The 19,222-nt window shown below is 41.0% G+C and overlaps 1 protein-coding gene across 1 annotated transcript in view; it reads right to left on the bottom strand.

The window, feature by feature from the left end:
* LOC133562427 (IgGFc-binding protein-like) overlaps positions 1-19,222 on the bottom strand; it is a 77,586-nt gene that overhangs the window by 14,213 nt on the left and 44,151 nt on the right. The window contains exons 23-29 of the mRNA XM_061916614.1: positions 17,497-17,912; positions 14,927-15,045; positions 14,465-14,661; positions 14,222-14,363; positions 12,010-12,192; positions 7,145-7,290; positions 2,849-3,195 (exon numbers count right to left, since the gene is read on the bottom strand). Of these exons, the coding sequence (XP_061772598.1) occupies positions 2,849-3,195; positions 7,145-7,290; positions 12,010-12,192; positions 14,222-14,363; positions 14,465-14,661; positions 14,927-15,045; positions 17,497-17,912 (1,550 nt within the window). The remainder of the gene's footprint in view (positions 1-2,848; positions 3,196-7,144; positions 7,291-12,009; positions 12,193-14,221; positions 14,364-14,464; positions 14,662-14,926; positions 15,046-17,496; positions 17,913-19,222) is intronic.

Genomic DNA, 19,222 nt, shown 5'->3' with positions numbered 1-19,222 from the left:
TTCTTCCTGGCTTATTTGTTTTTTAGGTCATCTAACATTAAAAATACGGTAATCTTCCACCAAATAGAGGGGGAAAAACATGTTATTTTGTAGACTAACAGATACTAAAAGGCTTCCTATCTCCTTGGCTTAACGTCGTCTAACACTCAAAATATGGCAATCCTCCACCAAATCGGGGGGGAACATGTTATTTTGTAGACTAACAGATACTACAATTCTTCCTGGCTTATTTGTTTTTTAGGTCATCTAACATTCAAAATACGGTAGTCTCGCACCAAATAGAGGGGGGGAAACATGTTATTTTGTAGACTAACAGATACTACAAGGCTTCCTGTCTCCTTGGCTTAACGTCGTCTAACACTCAAAATATGGCAATCTTCCACCAAATCGGGGGGGCAACATGTTATTTTGTAGACTAACAGATACTACAATTCTTCCTGGCTTATTTGTTTTTTAGGTCATCTAACATTCAAAATACGGTAATCTTCCACCAAATAGAGGGGGGAAAACATGTTATTTTGTAGACTAACAGATACTACAAGGCTTCCTGTCTCCTTAGCTTTGCCTCGTCTTAACACTCAAAATATGGCAATCCTCCACCAAATCGGGGGGGAAACATGTTATTTTGTAGACTAACAGATACTACAAGGCTTCCTGTCTCCTTGGCTTTGCGTCGTCTAACACTCAAAATATGGCAATCTTCCACCAAATCGGGGGGGGGGGGGGAAACATGTTATTTTGTAGAAGAACAGATACTACAATTCTTCCTGGCTTATTTGTTTTTTAGGTCATCTAACATTCAAAATACGGTTATCTTCCACCAAATAAAGGGGGAAAAACATGTTATTTTGTAGACTAACAGATACTAAAAGGCTTCCTGTCTCCTTGGCTTTGTGTCGTCTAACACTCAAAATATGGCAATCTTCCACCAAATCGGGGGGGCAACATGTTATTTTGTAGACTAACAGATACTACAATTCTTCATGGCTTATTTGTTTATTAGGTCATCTAACATTCAAAATACGGTTATCTTCCACCAAATAAAGGGGGAAAAACATGTTATTTTGTAGACTAACAGATACTAAAAGGCTTCCTGTCTCCTTGGCTTTGCGTCGTCTAACACTCAAAATATGGCAATCTTCCACCAAATCCGGGGGGGGACATGTTATTTTGTAGAGTAACAGATACTACAATTCTTCCTGGCTTATTTGTTTTTTAGGTCATTTAACATTCAAAATACGGTAATCTTTTACTAAATAGGGAGGGGGAACATGTTATTTTGTAGACTAACAGATACTACAAGGCTTCCTGTCTCCTTGGCTTTGTACCTTTCGTACTGGGTTATATCTGCAGCTTATAGTTTAGTGTGGCTAATGTATAGAGCTATGTTTTATTTAAAAAATGCAGTGGGTGCAGCTCGTAAAGTGGTGCACTGTATGGTCCAGAAAATACGTTATGCACATATGGTACCGTGTTTCCTTGAATTGCCGCCGGGGCGCAAATTAATTTAAAACCTCTTCTCACTCCGGTGTTTACCAAATGCATGCAGTAAAGGCAAGCACGCGCTAATTACTTTAAAACCTCTTCTCACTCCGGCGCTTACCAAAGGCATGCGGTAAATTTAGGCCTGCGCTCATAAATTTGAGTGTGATGTAAGGATACCATCATGAAAAGCACATTTAATAAAAAAAAAAGGTTATTATGGTCTTACCTTTACTTATAAATGAAGTCCATGCGCAGCTCCTTCTGATCAAAACCATCGATAACTTGTTTATAGAAGTCTTCCTTATCTTTCTTCAGTTTTAAAAGTCTCACTGTCTCGATGGAGATCTTCCTTTATTACCTCCTGCTTCGATTGAAAGTCCAGTTTAGAAAACTGTTTTATTTTAGATATGTAATCCTCCATGTTAAAAGTGCAAGCGAGAGGAAAAAATAAACGATCGCTGCTCACTCTTGCTGCTTGTTGTCACTTCTTCTGCAGCCGAGTAGTCGCAAGAAGGATCACTAGCGCCCTCTACCACCAGGAGGTGGGAGTCATTTAATAACTCATATTTGACACACGCAGCTACGGTATATTAATAAAACATAGCTGCTTACTGTTCTGTTTAGCATATTCAATAGTTTGGACCTTAAATCCTACTGAATAGCTCTTAATCTTCTTCCCTATATGCGATTTCAATTTTTTGAAATCAGCCTCCTCCATTTCGGAAATGATGACAGGTGAAGTGTCACTTGTGACGTGACGAGTTTGACCCGGTGGAAATTCTAGACATGCGCTAATAAAAAAGATATTTTGCGAAATGAGTTTGACACGGCGTTAATCCTGAGCCGGCGGTAATACTAAGCATGCGCTAATTATTTTGCCAAACGAGTTTGACCCGGCAGTAATTCTAGGCAGGCGCATACTATATACCCGGCGGCAATTCAAGGAAATACGGTATGTCAAACATAAATAATTAGAGAAGTAAATGGTCTTCGGACGCTTCAGCGGCTCCCTGTCCACTTTAAAGTTCTATTATTAGTTATTAAATGTCTTCATTTTGACATAACTTGGTACCCGGTAGTACAGACGGAATTGCGCAAACGTACAGAATATGCTGACCCTGGCGCACATTACACCAGTTTTAATGTCGCTGCATTGGCTCCCCACCCGCTTCAGGGTGGATTTTTTAAATTTGCTCATTCATTTTTAAATGTCTTAACGGCCTTGCACCTTCTTGCCTATCTGACCTCCCTTTACCGTTTCATGGAACCGCCTTTTAGCTTTACTAAATACCGGAGCAAAGACCCAGGGAGAGGCGGCATTTCGCCACTATGGCCCCACCTGTGGAACAGTGCCTGACGTTACCTGACGCGGTCTTCCTCCGAGCATTGAGGACACACTCCGTCGCAGTAATGGTAGCAAAAGGGGTCGCCGTCAGGGACGCTCCACGTCCCCGCCCACTTTGTCACGTTGGCGGCGGTGCGTCCCCCCGGGGTGGTCATCTCATCCGCCTTGTCGCCGTTGTAGTTGCCGCAGAGGCCGGCCACGTTACCGTAATAGCTGCTGCTGAGCGAAACCATGACCAGCGTGGACCAGTCGAACGTGACGGAGATCCCGAAATCCGTCTGGAGGACGCCTCTCATTCCTTGCATTGTTATGGAAAGGCTATCTCCTTCAAGGAAGACCGGGAGACCCGTCTTCACGCCATCAATCTGCAAAAGGAAAACGACGAACTCAATGTTAGATGACGCAAAACCATGGAGACAGGAAGCACTCTAGTATCTGTTAGTCTACAGAACAACATGTCCCCCCCATCCCCCATTTGGTGGAAGATTAACGTCATTTTAAATGTTAGACAACGAAAAACAAAAGGATACAGGAAGCATTGTAGTAACTGTTAGTCTACAGAACAACATGTCCTCCCTCCATTTGGTGGAAGATTACCGTACTTTGAATGTCAGACAACGCATATCAAGGAGACAGGAAGCCTTGTAGTATATGTTAGTCTACAAAATAACATGTTTTCCCCATCCATTTCGTGGAAGATGACGGTATATTGAACGTTAGGCGACAAAAAACAAAGGGGGCCAGGAAGCATTGTAGTATCTGTTAGTCTACAAAATAACATGTTTCCCCTCCCCCATTTGGTGGAAGATGAATGGTTATTGAACATTAGGCGACGAAAAACCACGGAGACAGGAAGCATTGTAGTATCTGTTAGTCTACAAAATAACATGTTTCCCCTCCCCCATTTGGTGGAAGATGAATGGATATTGAACGTTAGGCGACGAAAAACCACGGAGACAGGAAGCATTGTAGTATCTGTTAGTCTACAAAATAAAAACAATCCCCACCCATTTGGTAGAAGATTACCGTTATTTTGAATGTTAGACGACGCAAAACCACAGAGTCTGGAAGCATTGTGGTATCTGTTAGTCTACAGAAGAACATGTTGTTGTTTTTCTCATTTGGGGGAAGATTACCATACTCTGAATGTTAGACAACGCATAACAAAGGAGACAGGAAGCCTTGTAGTATCTGTTAGTCTACAAAATAACATGTTTTCCTCACCATTTGGTGGAAGATGACGATATATTGAAGGTTAGGCGACGAAAAACCAAGGAGACAGGAAGCATTGTAGTATCTGTTAGTCTACAAAAGAACATGTCCCCCCACCCTCCATTTGGTGGAAGATTACCGTTATTTGGAATCTTAGACAATGCAAAACCAAGGAGACAGGAAGCATCGTAGAATATGTTAGTCTACAGAACAACATGTTTTTTTTATCTCATTTGGTGGAAGATTACCAAACTCTGGTGTTTTAGCCACCCATTTCGTGGAAGATGACAGTATATTGAAGGTTAGGAGACATAAAACCTAGGAGACAGGAAGCATTGTATTATCTGTTAGTCTACAGAAAAACATGTTTTTCCCTCCATTTGGTTGAGGATTACCGTTATTTTGAATGTTAGACAACGCAAAACCACAGAGACAGGAAGCATTTTAGTATCTGTTAGTCTACAGAACTACATGATTTTGTATCTCATTTGGTGGAAGATTACCATATTCCGAATGTTAGACAACGCATAACAAAAGAGACAGGAAGTGTTGTAGTTTCTGTTAGTCTACAAAATAACATGTTTTCCCCCCCATCTGGTGGAAGATGACAGTATATTGAACGTTAGGTGATGAAAAACCAAGGAGACAGGAACCATTGTAGTATCTGTTAGTCTACAGAACAACATGTCCCCCCCCCCCCACCCCCCACCCCCCTTTGGTAGAAGATTACCGTACTTTGAATGTCAGACAACGCATAACAAAGGAGACAGGAAGCCTTGCAGTATCTGTTAGTCTACATAATAACATGTTTTCCCCACCCATTTCGTGGAAGATGACGGTATATTGAACGTTAGGCGACGAAAAACCTAGGAGACAGGAAGCATTGTAGTATCTGTTAGTCTACAAAATAAAAAATCTTCCCCACCCATTTGGTAGAAGATTACTGTTATTTTGAATGTTAGATGACGCAAAACCACGGAGACTGGAAGCATTGTAGTATCTGTTAGTCTACAGAAGAACATGTTGTTGTTTTTCTCATTTGGTGGAAGATTACCATACTCTGAATGTTAGACAACGCATAACAAAGGAGACAGGAAGCCTTGTAGTATATGTTATTCTACAAAATAACATGTTTTCTCCACCCATTTGGTGGAAGATGACAGTATATTGAACGTTAGGTGATGAAAAACCAAGGAGACAGGAACCATTGTAGTATCTGTTAGTCTACAGAACAACATGTCCCCCCCCCCCCCCACCCCCCACCCCCCTTTGGTAGAAGATTACCGTACTTTGAATGTCAGACAACGCATAACAAAGGAGACAGGAAGCCTTGCAGTATCTGTTAGTCTACATAATAACATGTTTTCCCCACCCATTTCGTGGAAGATGACGGTATATTGAACGTTAGGCGACGAAAAACCTAGGAGACAGGAAGCATTGTAGTATCTGTTAGTCTACAAAATAAAAAATCTTCCCCACCCATTTGGTAGAAGATTACTGTTATTTTGAATGTTAGATGACGCAAAACCACGGAGACTGGAAGCATTGTAGTATCTGTTAGTCTACAGAAGAACATGTTGTTGTTTTTCTCATTTGGTGGAAGATTACCATACTCTGAATGTTAGACAACGCATAACAAAGGAGACAGGAAGCCTTGTAGTATGTGTTATTCTACAAAATAACATGTTTTCTCCACCCATTTGGTGGAAGATGACGGTATATTGAAGGTTAGGCGACGAAAAACCAAGGAGACAGGAAGCATTGTAGTATCTGTTAGTCTACAAAAGAACATGTTTTCCCCCCCAATTGGTGGAAGATTACTGTTATTTTGAATGTTAGACAACGCAAAACCAAGGAGAAGGGAAGCACTGTAGTATCTGTTTGTCTTCAAAATAACATGTTTTTCCCTCATTTGGCGAAATATTACCATAATTTAAATGTTAGACAACGCAAAACCAAGAAGACAGGAAGCATTTTAGTATCTTGTTAGTGGACAAAATAACATGTTTTTCCCCCATTTTGGTGGACGATTACCGGATATTGACCATTAGGCGACGAAAAACCTAGGAGACAGGAAGCATTGTAGTATCTGTTAGTCTACAAAATAACATTTTTCCCCCACCCATTTGGTAGAATATTACCGTTATTTTGAATGTTAGATGACGCAAAACCACGGAGACAGGAAGCATTGTAGTATCTGTTCGTCTACAGAAAAACATGTTGTTGTTTTTCTCATTGGTGGAAGATTACCATACTCTGAATGTTAGACAATGCATAACAAAGGAGACAGAAAGCCTTGTAGTATCTGTTAGTCAATAAAATAACATGTTTTCTCCGCCTTTTTGGTGGAAGATGACGGTATATTGAAGGTTAGGCGACGAAAAACCAAGGAGACAGTAAGCATTGTAGCATCTGTTAGTCTACAAAACAACATGTAACCCCCACCCCCTACTTGGTGGAAGATTACCGTTATTTTGAATCTTAGACAATGCAAAACCAAGGAGACAGGAAGCATTGTAGTATATGTTAGTCTACAGAACAACATGTTTTTTAAATCTCATTTGCTGGAAGATTACCAAACTCTGAATGTTAGACAACGCATAACAAAGGAGACAGGAAGCTTTGCAGTATATGTTAGTCTACAAAATAACATGTTTTCCCCCACCCATTTTGTGGAATGTGACAGTATATTGAACGTTAGGCGACGAAAAACCTAGGAGACAGGAAGCATTGTAGTATCTGTTACTCTACAGAAAAACATGTTGTTGTTTTTTTCCTCATTTGGTGGGAAATTGCCAGACTCTGAATGTTAGACAATGCCTAACAAAGGAGACAGGAAGCCTTGCGGTATCTGTTAGTCTACAAAATAACATGTTTTCCCCACCCATTTCATGTAAGATGACGGTATATTGAAGGTTACGTGACGAAAAACCAAGGAGACAGTAATCATTGTATTATCTGTTAGTCTACAAAATAACATGTTTTTTCCGTCATTTGGTGGAAGATGACTATATTTTCCGGACAACAGATTCCACCGGTGTATAAGCCGCACCCACAATATCCTCGGGCTCCCACCAACATCTTTGCATGAACGAGACCTACCAGGACGAAGCCTCTCTGGTCCTTGGGCAGTGAAAGGGTGTGGCCCATTATCTTCACCGTGGCCGAGCGCACAAAAGAGCCTTCGGAGTTCCCGCGCAGCTCGTTTTTGGTTGTCACGGTAACCCCTGGCAGGGAGGGATCAGCACCTGGCCGAGGTGGAACAGGTCGTTAGTCTCGGGCTAATCTTTGTCCACGGTCAGAACTTGTTGGATGGGTTTGAGGTCAGGGTTCTCTGCATGTTCTTTCACTTGCAACTCCTCCGTTCATTAATGGACTTTGTTTCGTGGAATGTGGAGCGATTCTAATGATTCTTTAAACGATTCTATCCATCCATCCATCCATTTCCTACCGCTTATTCCCTTTCGGAGTCGCGGGGGGGTTCTTTAAACGGGTCTAACGATTCTTTAAACGATTCCAATGACTCTGTAAATGATTCTAATGAGTTTGTAAACGATTCTGATGATTCTATAAATGATTGTAAAGATTCTTCAAATGATTTTAAAGATTCTGCAAATGATTATATTGATTGCGACCCATTTAAGTCCAAGACTAGATGTGACCAATCTAAGTCTAAAACTAGATCGAACCAATGTATGTCTAAGATTAGATGTAACCAATCTAAATCCAAGACTAGATGGGACAATTCATTATCTAAGATGAGATGTGACTAATCTAAGTCTAAGACTTGATGTGACCAACGTAAGTCTGAGACTAGATGTAACCAATCTAAATCCAAGACTCTGTGTGACAATTCTAAATCTAAAATAAGATGTGACTTATCTAAGTCCAAGACTAGATGTGACCAATCTAAGTCCAAAACTAGATGTGACTCATCTAAGTCTAAGATTAGATGTGACCAATCTAAGTCTTGGACTAGATGTGACCAATCTAAGTCCAAAACTAGATGGGACCAATCTAAGTCTTAGACAAGATGTGACCCATCTAAGTCTAAGACTAGATGTGACAATCTAACTCTAAAACTAGATGTGGCCAATCCAGGTCCAAGACTAGATGTGACCAATCTCAGTCTAAGACTAGATGTGACCAATCTAAGTCTAAGACTAGATGTGACCAATCCAGGTCTAAAAATAGATTTAACCAATCTAAATCCAAGATAACATGTGACCAATCTAAGTCTAAGTCTAGATCTGACCATTCTAAGTCTGAGACTTTTCTGACCAATCTAAGTCTAAGACTAGATATGACCAATCTAAGTGTTAGACTAGATTTAAACAATCTAAGCCTAGGAATAAATGTAACCAGTCTAAATCCAAGAGTAGATGTGACAATTCCAAATCTAAGATAAGATGTGACAAATCTAAGTTTAAGACTAAATGTGACCAATCTAAATCTAAGACTAGATGTGACCAATCTCAGTGTAAGACTAGATGTGATCAATCTAAGTCTAAGACTATATGTAACCAATCTAAATCCAAGACTCTTTGTGACAATTCTAAATCTAAAATAAGATGTGACTTATCTAAGTCCAAGACTAGATGTGACCAATCTAAGTCCAAAACTAGATGTGACTCATCTAAGTCTAAGATTAGATGTGACCCATCTAAGTCTTGGACTAGATGTCACCAATCTAAGTCCAAAACTAGATGTGACCAATCTAAGTCTTAGACAAGATGTGACCCATCTAAGTCTAAGACTAGATGTGACCAATCTAACTCTAAGACTAGATGTGGCCAATCCAGGTCTAAGACTAGATGTGACCAATCTCAGTCTAAGACTAGATGTGACCAATCTAAGTCTAAGACTAGATGTGACCAATCCAGGTCTAAGATTAGATGTGACCAATCTCAGCCTAAGACTAAATGTGACCAATCTAAGTCTAACACTAGATGTCAACAATCCAAGTCTAAAAATAGATTTAACCAATCTAAATCCAAGATAACATGTGACCAATCTAAGTCTAAGTCTAGATCTGACCATTCTAAGTCTGAGACTTTTCTGACCAATCTAAGTCTAAGACTAGATGTGACCAATCTAAGTCCAAGACTAGATTTAAACAATCTAAGCCTAGGAATAAATGTAACCAGTCTAAATCCAAGAGTAGATGTGACAATTCCAAATCTCAGATAAGATGTGACCAATCTAAGTTTAAGACTAAATGTGACCAATCTAAATCTAAAACTAGATGTGACCAATCTCAGTGTAAGACTAGATGTAACCAATCTAAGTCTAAGACTAAATGTAACCAATCTAAATCTAAGACTAGATGTAACCAATCTAAGTCTAAGACTAGATGTAACCAATCTAAGTCTAAGAATAGATCTGAACAATCTAAGTCTAAGATTAGATGTAACCAATCTAAGTCTAAGACTAGATGTAACCAATCTAAATCTAAAACTAGATGTGACCAATCTCAGTGTAAGACTAGATGTGATCAACCTAAGTCTAAGACTATATGTAACCAATCTAAGTCTAAGACTAGATGTAACCAATCTAAGTCTAAGACTAGATGTAACCAATCTAAGTCTAAGACTAGATCTGAACAATCCAGGTCTAAAAATAGATTTAACCAATCTAAATCCAAGATAACATGTGACCAATCTAAGTCTAAGTCTAGATCTGACCATTCTAAGTCTGAGACTTTTCTGACCAATCTAAGTCTAAGACTAGATATGACCAATCTAAGTCTTAGACTAGATTTAAACAATCTAAGCCTAGGAATAAATGTAACCAGTCTAAATCCAAGAGTAGATGTGACAATTCCAAATCTAAGATAAGATGTGACAAATCTAAGTTTAAGACTAAATGTGACCAATCTAAATCTAAGACTAGATGTGACCAATCTCAGTGTAAGACTAGATGTGATCAATCTAAGTCTAAGACTATATGTAACCAATCTAAATCCAAGACTCTTTGTGACAATTCTAAATCTAAAATAAGATGTGACTTATCTAAGTCCAAGACTAGATGTGACCAATCTAAGTCCAAAACTAGATGTGACTCATCTAAGTCTAAGATTAGATGTGACCCATCTAAGTCTTGGACTAGATGTCACCAATCTAAGTCCAAAACTAGATGTGACCAATCTAAGTCTTAGACAAGATGTGACCCATCTAAGTCTAAGACTAGATGTGACCAATCTAACTCTAAGACTAGATGTGGCCAATCCAGGTCTAAGACTAGATGTGACCAATCTCAGTCTAAGACTAGATGTGACCAATCTAAGTCTAAGACTAGATGTGACCAATCCAGGTCTAAGATTAGATGTGACCAATCTCAGCCTAAGACTAAATGTGACCAATCTAAGTCTAACACTAGATGTCAACAATCCAAGTCTAAAAATAGATTTAACCAATCTAAATCCAAGATAACATGTGACCAATCTAAGTCTAAGTCTAGATCTGACCATTCTAAGTCTGAGACTTTTCTGACCAATCTAAGTCTAAGACTAGATGTGACCAATCTAAGTCCAAGACTAGATTTAAACAATCTAAGCCTAGGAATAAATGTAACCAGTCTAAATCCAAGAGTAGATGTGACAATTCCAAATCTCAGATAAGATGTGACCAATCTAAGTTTAAGACTAAATGTGACCAATCTAAATCTAAAACTAGATGTGACCAATCTCAGTGTAAGACTAGATGTAACCAATCTAAGTCTAAGACTAAATGTAACCAATCTAAATCTAAGACTAGATGTAACCAATCTAAGTCTAAGACTAGATGTAACCAATCTAAGTCTAAGAATAGATCTGAACAATCTAAGTCTAAGATTAGATGTAACCAATCTAAGTCTAAGACTAGATGTAACCAATCTAAATCTAAAACTAGATGTGACCAATCTCAGTGTAAGACTAGATGTGATCAACCTAAGTCTAAGACTATATGTAACCAATCTAAGTCTAAGACTAGATGTAACCAATCTAAGTCTAAGACTAGATGTAACCAATCTAAGTCTAAGACTAGATCTGAACAATCTAAGTCTAAGATTAGATGTAACCAATCTAAATCCAAGACTAGATGTGACAATTCCAAATCCAAGATAAGATGTGACCAATCTAAGTCTAAGACTAGATCCGACCAATCTCAGTATAAAACTGGATGTGACCAATCTCACTCTAAGACTAGATGTGACCAATCCAAGTTTAAGACGAGATGTGACCAATCTAAGTCTAAGACTTGATGTGCCCAATCTTAGTCTAAGACTAGATGAAACCAATCGAAGTCTAAGACTAGATCTGACCAATCTAAATCTGACCAATCTAAATCCAAGACTAGATGTGATCATTCTAAAACTAAGATAAAATGTGATTATCTAAGTCTAAGACTAGATCTGACCAATCTCAGTATAGAACTAGATGTGACCAATCTCACTCTAAAACTAGTTGTGACCAATCCAAGTTTAAGACGAGATGTGACCAATCTTAGTCCAAGACTACATGTGACCAATCTAAGTCTAAAACCAAATGTGACCAATCTAAATCCAAGACGACATGTGACCAATCCAAGTTTAAGACGACATGTGACCAATCCAAGTTTAAGACGACATGTGACCAATGTAAGTCTAAGACTACAAGTGACCAATCTCAGTCTAAGATTAGATGTGACCAATCTAAGTCTAAGACTACAAGTGACCAATCTCAGTCTAAGATTAGATGTGACCAATCTAAGTCTAAGACTAGATGTGACCAATCTAAGTCCAAGACGAGATGTGACCAAACAAAGTCCATGGTCATGAAGTGTACTTGGATGAGAGACAAAAGGTCTTCTAAGAAAAACCAAACAGTTGAGTTGCGGTGGATTGAATACTCTGAGGATACTTCATAGAGTACTTTGTACATCGGACTGCAAATGGAAGTGAATACTGCAAAAGTGACTCGGAATGCAGACTTGGGGTGTGTGACAGACCTGTGGTGTTGACAAGGACGTAGGTACATGTTCCCTGGAAGGAGTAGCTCCAGCCGTCAAAGGTGGTGTAGTGTGGGTCCCCAAAGGCCCAGCACAAAACGTTGCTTTCAGGAACACAAACCCCCTGGCCTTCTGATACTTCACAGACCTCTTTGGTCCGGCAAGAAACTTCCGCACACGGATCTGGAACAAGCAGAGATCATCACAGCGATGAAGTAAACTGTGGGGTGAGAAGTACTCGCTCCTCCCAAAAAATATCAACATTACTGCGAGACCTTTCACCGTAATTTTGAGCATTTTTGTCGCAGATGATTTCCAAAACCTCATTGTTTTCAATCCTCTGGCATATTTTGCCCTCCCCCAAAACATGGCCAATGATAACGCAAACGAGAGCCGGATGTTAGATCCAGAGAAAAGAAAAGTTGCCGTCAGTGGTTTGGTTTTGTGGCAACAGGCGTGGAAAGAACGACTGCATGCTGCAAAGTTGGTTTCAAAATGTTTATCCATCCATCTTCCTACGCTTATCCGAGGTGAGGTCGCAGGGGCAGCTGCCTAAGAAAGGAAGCCCAGACTTCCCTCTCGCCAGCCACTTCGTCCAGCTCCTGCCAGGGGATCTCGAAGCGTTCCAAGGCCAGCCGGGAGACATAGTCTTCCCAAAGTTTCCTGGGTCTTTCCCTTGGCCTCTGACCGGCTCTAAATACCTCCCAGGAAGGCTTTTGACTGGCATCCTGAGCAGATGCCCGAACCACCTCATCTGGCTCCTCTCCATGTGGAGGAGCAGCGGCTTTACTTTGAACTCCTCCCGGACGACAGAGCTTCTCACCCTATCTCTAAGGGAGAGCCCCGCCACCTGGCAGAGGGAACTAATTTCGACCGTTCGTACTTGTGGTCTTGTCTTTTCGGGTCAAAACACAAAGCTCATGACCATAGGTGAGGATGGGAACGTAGATCGACCGGTAAATTGACAGCTTTGCCTTCCAGCTCAGCTCCTTCTTCTCCACAACAGATCTATACAGCGTCTGCATTACTGAAAACGCCGCACACATCCGCCTGTCCATCTCACCATCCACTCTTCCCTCACTCGTGAACATGACTCTGAGGTACTTGAACTCCTCCACTTTGGGCAAGATCTCTTACCCAACCCGGAGTTGGCACTCCACCCTTTTCCGGGCAAGAACCATGGACTCGGACTCGTAGGTACTGATTCTCATCCCAGTCGCTCCACACTCAGCTGCAAACCGATCCAGTGAGAGCTGAAGATCCTGGCCAGATGAAGCCATCAGGACCACATTAATCTGCAAAAAGCAGAGACCTAATCCTGCATCCACCAAACTGGATCCCCTCAACACCCTGACTGTGCCTAGAAATCCTGTCCATAAAAGTTATGAACAGAATGGGTGACAAAAGACAGCCTTGGCGGAATCCAACCCTCACTGGAAACGTGTCCGACTTACTGCTGGTAATGCGGACCAAGCTCTGACACTGATCGTACAGGGAGCGGACCGCCACAATCAGACAGTCCGATAACCAATACTCTCTGAGCACTCCCCAAAAGACTTCCCGAGGCTGGACGGACGTGCCCTAAACACCTCCCTAGGGAGGAATTCGGTTGGCATCCTGACCAGATGACCGAACCACCTCACCTGGCTCCTCTCCATGTGGAGGAACAGCGGCTTTCCTTAGAGCTCTTCCCGGATGACAGAGCTTCTCACCCTATCTCTAAGGGAGAGCCCCGCCAACCGGGTGGAGGAAACTCTTTCGGCCGCTTGTACCCATGATCTTGTCCTTTAGGTCATACCCCAAAGCTCATGACCATAGGTGAAGATGGGAACATACATCGACCGGTAAATTGAGAGCAGCCTCTTCTTCATCACAACGGATCGATACAGCGTCCGCATCACTGAAGAAGCCGCACCGTTTCAAAAAGTTTGTTTCTAAAACTTATTTCAGCGTCGGAAACAGAAGCACGATGTATTCTATACAACTCTTTACGAATCAAACAAGAACAAAACACCAAACAAAAGCATGCTGAAAACCAACTTGCTGTGTCGGAATCACTGACACAAGTCCGAGGAGGAAAACCATGACTGAAGCAATCCCTTTCTAGCAGGTGGCAAAGTGGTCGGTACGCGTGCTATCGTTGAGTCCACAGGCGGTTGGAACAGACTCCAACCCCTCAAACGGAGGATCAGCTTGTGGGTTGAGGACCGACCTTTGGGGAAGCAGCCCAGGGTTCCGTCCTTGACGGCGCACTCCTCCTCCTCCTCCCGGCACCCTGCTGGCTTGCAGGTCAGCTGTCCCGACTGGCACACGCATCGCTCGGAACAGTCCTCCGTGAGGACCGAGGTCTCCGACTGCGAGGAGAACACACCGTCTCAACGCTCATCGCGACCATGGCTCCGACCCGGAACGTCCTTAGAACCGGGTGTGGTCCTTGACGCGGCAGAGACCTTACCTTGTAATAACGTCCGTCTGCCCAGCAGCCGCACTTGTCCACCGGCACGCAGCGCTCGCCGTCGGACAGGAGGCCGGCGTCGCACTGGCAGCCCTCCTGGCACACGGGGCAGGGATCGGACCTCTCCAGAGAGACGCAGGTGGACGAGCAGGAGGACGAGCACAGCTCATAGTGACTTCCTGCCGGACAGGTGAGCGCTGCAAAGACAAACACACCTCACACTTCAAAGAAACTTACATAAACACTTATACACGCACTTCCTGTTTTGCCTTGAACCGGAAGTAAAAGCAACACCCCAAAAAAATTACAATATAACTAAAACAATTTTGACTTACTAAAGGGTCCCATGTGTGAGTGTTTGCATGCATATTAGCACGTGCTATCGTAATGTAGTCAAGCTAGCGTCATCAAGCTAACATGGGAGACGTTAGCGTACTCGATGTAAGAAAAGCTCCGACTTACGACAGAAGGTGTGGCTCCTCCATGTGCTGACGTTGGCAGCAGCCAGTTGACAAGCGCTGACATAGTTCTGTACGTGAGCACACGCCGCGTCTTGGTGGCGTCCTGCGGCCGACACCTCCCTGAAAGCAACAGCACACATCGGTTGACTAGTCCCCCAGTCACTAAGTCGGAAGCGTCACATGACCAAATTAGGACTTCCTGAGCGGACCATTCATTTTGCTGCTGCAGAAAAAACAGCAGGATTGTACAAACTACTGACATAAACTGTACTGTACTAAACTGGTACTACTGTACTGTACTGTACTGGTACTACTGTACTGTACTGGTACTACTGTACAAACTACTGGCACAAACTGTACTGTACTAAACTGGTACTACTGTACTGTACTGTACTGGTACTACTGTACAAACTACTGGCACAAACTGTACTGTATTAAACTGGTACTACTGTACTGTACTTTACTGTACTGTACTGGTACTACTGTACAAACTACTGGCACAAACTGTACTGTACTAAACCGATACTAATGTAGTGTACTGTACTGGTACTACTGTACAAACTACTGTACAGTACTGTACTGGTACTACTGTAAAAACTACTGGCAAAAACTGTACTGTACTGGTACTACTGTACAGACTACTGTACAAATTGTGTCAGTACTACTGTACAAACTATTGTACAAACTGTACTGTACTGGCAGTACTGTACTGTACAAACTGTACTGCATTGTACTGAACTGTACTGGTATTACTGTACAAACTACTGTACAGACTGTACTGTACAAATTGTGGTACTGGTACTACTGTACAAACTACTGTACAGACTGTACTGTACAAACTGTGGTACTGGTACTACTGTACAAACTACTGTACAGACTGTACTGGACTGGTACTACTGTACAAACTGTACTGTACTGGAACTACTGTACAAACTACTTTACAGACTGTACTGTTACTACTGTACAAACTGCACTGGTACTACTGTACATCTACTGTACAAACTACTGTACTGGTACTACAGTGCAAACTACTGTACAGACTGTACTGTACTGGTACTACTGTACAAACTGTACTGTACTGGTACTACTGTACAAACTGTACTGTACTGGTACTACTGTACAATCTACTGTACAAACTACTTTACTGGCACTACTGTACAAACTACTGTACAGACTGTACTGTACTGGAACTACTGTACAGACTACACTGTACTGGTACTACTGCACAATCTACTGTACAAACTACTGTACTGGTATTACTGTACAACTACTGTACAGACTGTACTGTACTGGTACTACTGTACAATCTATAGTACAAACTACTTTACTGGTACTACTGTACAAACTGTACTGTACTGGTACTACTGTAAAAACTACTGTATAAACTGTACTGCACTGGTAGTACTGTAAAAACTACTGCACATACTGTACTGTACTGATACTACTGTACAAACTACTGTAAAACTGTACTGGTACTATTGTACAAACTACTGTACAAATTGTACTGTACTGGTACTTGTACAAACTACTTTACTGTACTGTAACTACTGTAATTGTACTGTAGCTACTGTACAAACTACTGTCAAACACACCAAAATGTTCTTACTCACGTTGACAAGTCTAAAAACACATTTTCTTCCATTAAAACATGATTGGAAAGTAAAACAACTCTTTTCTGCCAACAAAATATTTTTTTGAAAATATAAAAAGTATTTTATAAAAGTAGAAAAAAAACAATTTTCTTCCATTAATAAAACAAGTATAAAAACAAATGTGCAGTAAAAAAATGTATTCACAAGTATAAAAACTACTTTACTCTATTAAAAAATGATTCACAAGTATAAAAACTTTTTTTCCTTAAAAAAAAAAAAGTATAAAAATATTTATTTATTAAAAAATAAAAAGTATTAAAACAATTGTCTTCAATTGAAGGATTCACAAGCATGAAAAGTATTTTCTGCCGGTAAAAAAACAAAACTATTCACAATTTAAAAAAAAACATTTTTTTGTAGTAAAAAAAAATTGCAAATAAACAATTTTCTTAAATTAAACAAACTATTCACCAATATAAACATATTATTTTTCTTAAAAAAAAACTGCAAAAATATATAAACAATTTACTTTTATTAAAAAAAGGATTCAGAAGGATAAAACAATGTTTCAATGAAAAATAATGATTGGCAAATATAAAACTACTTATTTCCATTAAAACATGATTGACAAGTATAAAACTACTTCCTTCCATTAAAACATGATTGGCAAGTATAAAACTACTTCCTTCCATTAAAACATGATTGGCAAGTATAAAACTATTTTCCTCCATTAAAACATGATTGGCAAATATGAAACTACTTCCTTCCGTTAAAAACATGATTGGCAAGTATAAAACTACTTCCTTCCATTAAAACATAATTGGCTAGTATAAAACAATTTTCCTCCATTAAAGAATGATTGGCAAATATAAAACTATTTCCTTCCATTAAAACATGATTGGCAAGTATAAAATACTTCCTTCCATTAAAACATGATTGGCAAGTAGAAAAAGAAGGTGGAGTTTGGAGACGTTCCTACCTGACGCAGGTATCAAAGATGGCTGTCGGCGCTATGGCGGCATGACATCCCGCCAAAGGTCCCAGTGGGTCCTTGATGACGCCACAGGCGTCCTCGGCCTCCGGGGTCTTGGGTCCAGCCGTGCCGGGACAGGGCATGTCCCCGCAGCCGGTCCCACAGGCCACGCCTTCTTGCTCCGCCACCAACGCCGAGATGTTTGCCGGCGGCTCGTCGGACGCCAGGCCGTCCAAGTTCCCGCAGAGACCGGCTGGTAGACCCGCGTAGGTGGACGGCACCTGGAGGATGACGCCTGCTGCGCAGTCGAAGACCAGCTTGAGGTGGAAGTCCGTCTGGACCACCACGTTGATGCCGCTCTGGTACACCAGCACCTGTCCGTCCGCTAGCCAGGCGGGAAGCGGGACTCTGATCTCGTCCACCTGACTCACACAAACACACACCCTTGCTTTGTTCTACCACAAAACTTAGTCTGCTACCACCCTCTCTGTGTTCTACCACAACACTTAGTCTTCTACCTCCTTCGCTTTGTTCTACCACAACACTTAGTCTGCTACAACCCTCGCTTTGTTCTACCACAACACATAGTCTGCTACCACCCTTGCTTTGTTCTACCACAACACTTAGTCTGCTACCATCCTCACTTTGTTCTACCACAATACTTAGTCTGCTACCACCCTCGCTTTTTTCCACCACAACACTTAGTCTGCTACCACCCTCGCTTAGTGCTACCACAACACTTAGTCTGCTACCACCCGGAAAGACCGAAGTCATTACATTTTCACATGCTAACAGTTAGCATCCTGGAGGAACTACACGGTACCAGACCACCAACCACCTAAAATGATAACTCAAAGTACTATAAGTGCTATTGCAGTTTTATGGTGTTTTTACAAAAAACAAAATTGAAATGCTAACAGTTAGCATGCTACCACCCAGAAAGAAATTGCAAAAGCAGTTCTGTTGTGGTTTTATACTATAGGCATATGCTAACAGTTAGCATGCAACCACCTGAAAGGATACCTCTGGTGATTTTACACGAACAAAAGTTTAAAATGCTAACAATTAGCATGCTACCGCCCAGAAAGAAATTGCAATAGCAGTTCTGTAGTGGTTTTATATTATGTGCATATGCTAACAGTTAGCATGCAACCACCTAAAAGGATAGCTCTAAGTACTAAAAGTGCTATTGCAGTTTTATGGTGATTTTACACAAAATAATTTTTTTAAATGCTAACAGTTAGCATGCTACCACCCAGAAAGAATTTGCAATAGCAGTTTTGTAGTGGTTTTATATTATGTGCATATGCTAACAGTTAGCATGCAACCACCTAAAAGGATAGCTCTAAGTACTAAAAGTGCTATTGCAGTTTTATGGTGATTTTATACAAAATACATTTTTTAAATGCTAACAGTTAGCCTGCTACCACCCAGAAAGAAATTGCAATAGCAGTTCTGTAGTGGTTTTATATTACGCACATGTGCTAACAGTTAGCATGCAACCACCTAAAAGGATACCTCTAAGTACTAAAAGTGCTATTGCAGTTTTTATACACCAATTTTTTTTTTTAAATGCTAACAGTTAGCATGCTACCACCCAAAAAGAAATTGCAACTGTAGTTCTGTAGTGGTTTGATATTATGCGCATATGCTAACAGTTAGCATGCAGCCACCTAAAAGGATACCTCTAAGTACTAAAAGTGGTATGGCAGTTTTGTGGTGCGTTCATGCA

Source organism: Nerophis ophidion, linkage group LG11 (genome assembly GCF_033978795.1).
Source record: "Nerophis ophidion isolate RoL-2023_Sa linkage group LG11, RoL_Noph_v1.0, whole genome shotgun sequence".
NCBI lineage: Eukaryota > Metazoa > Chordata > Actinopteri > Syngnathiformes > Syngnathidae > Nerophis > Nerophis ophidion.
The sequence above is the reverse complement of the archived record's forward strand: the minus strand, read 5'-3'. Positions and strand labels throughout refer to the sequence as shown.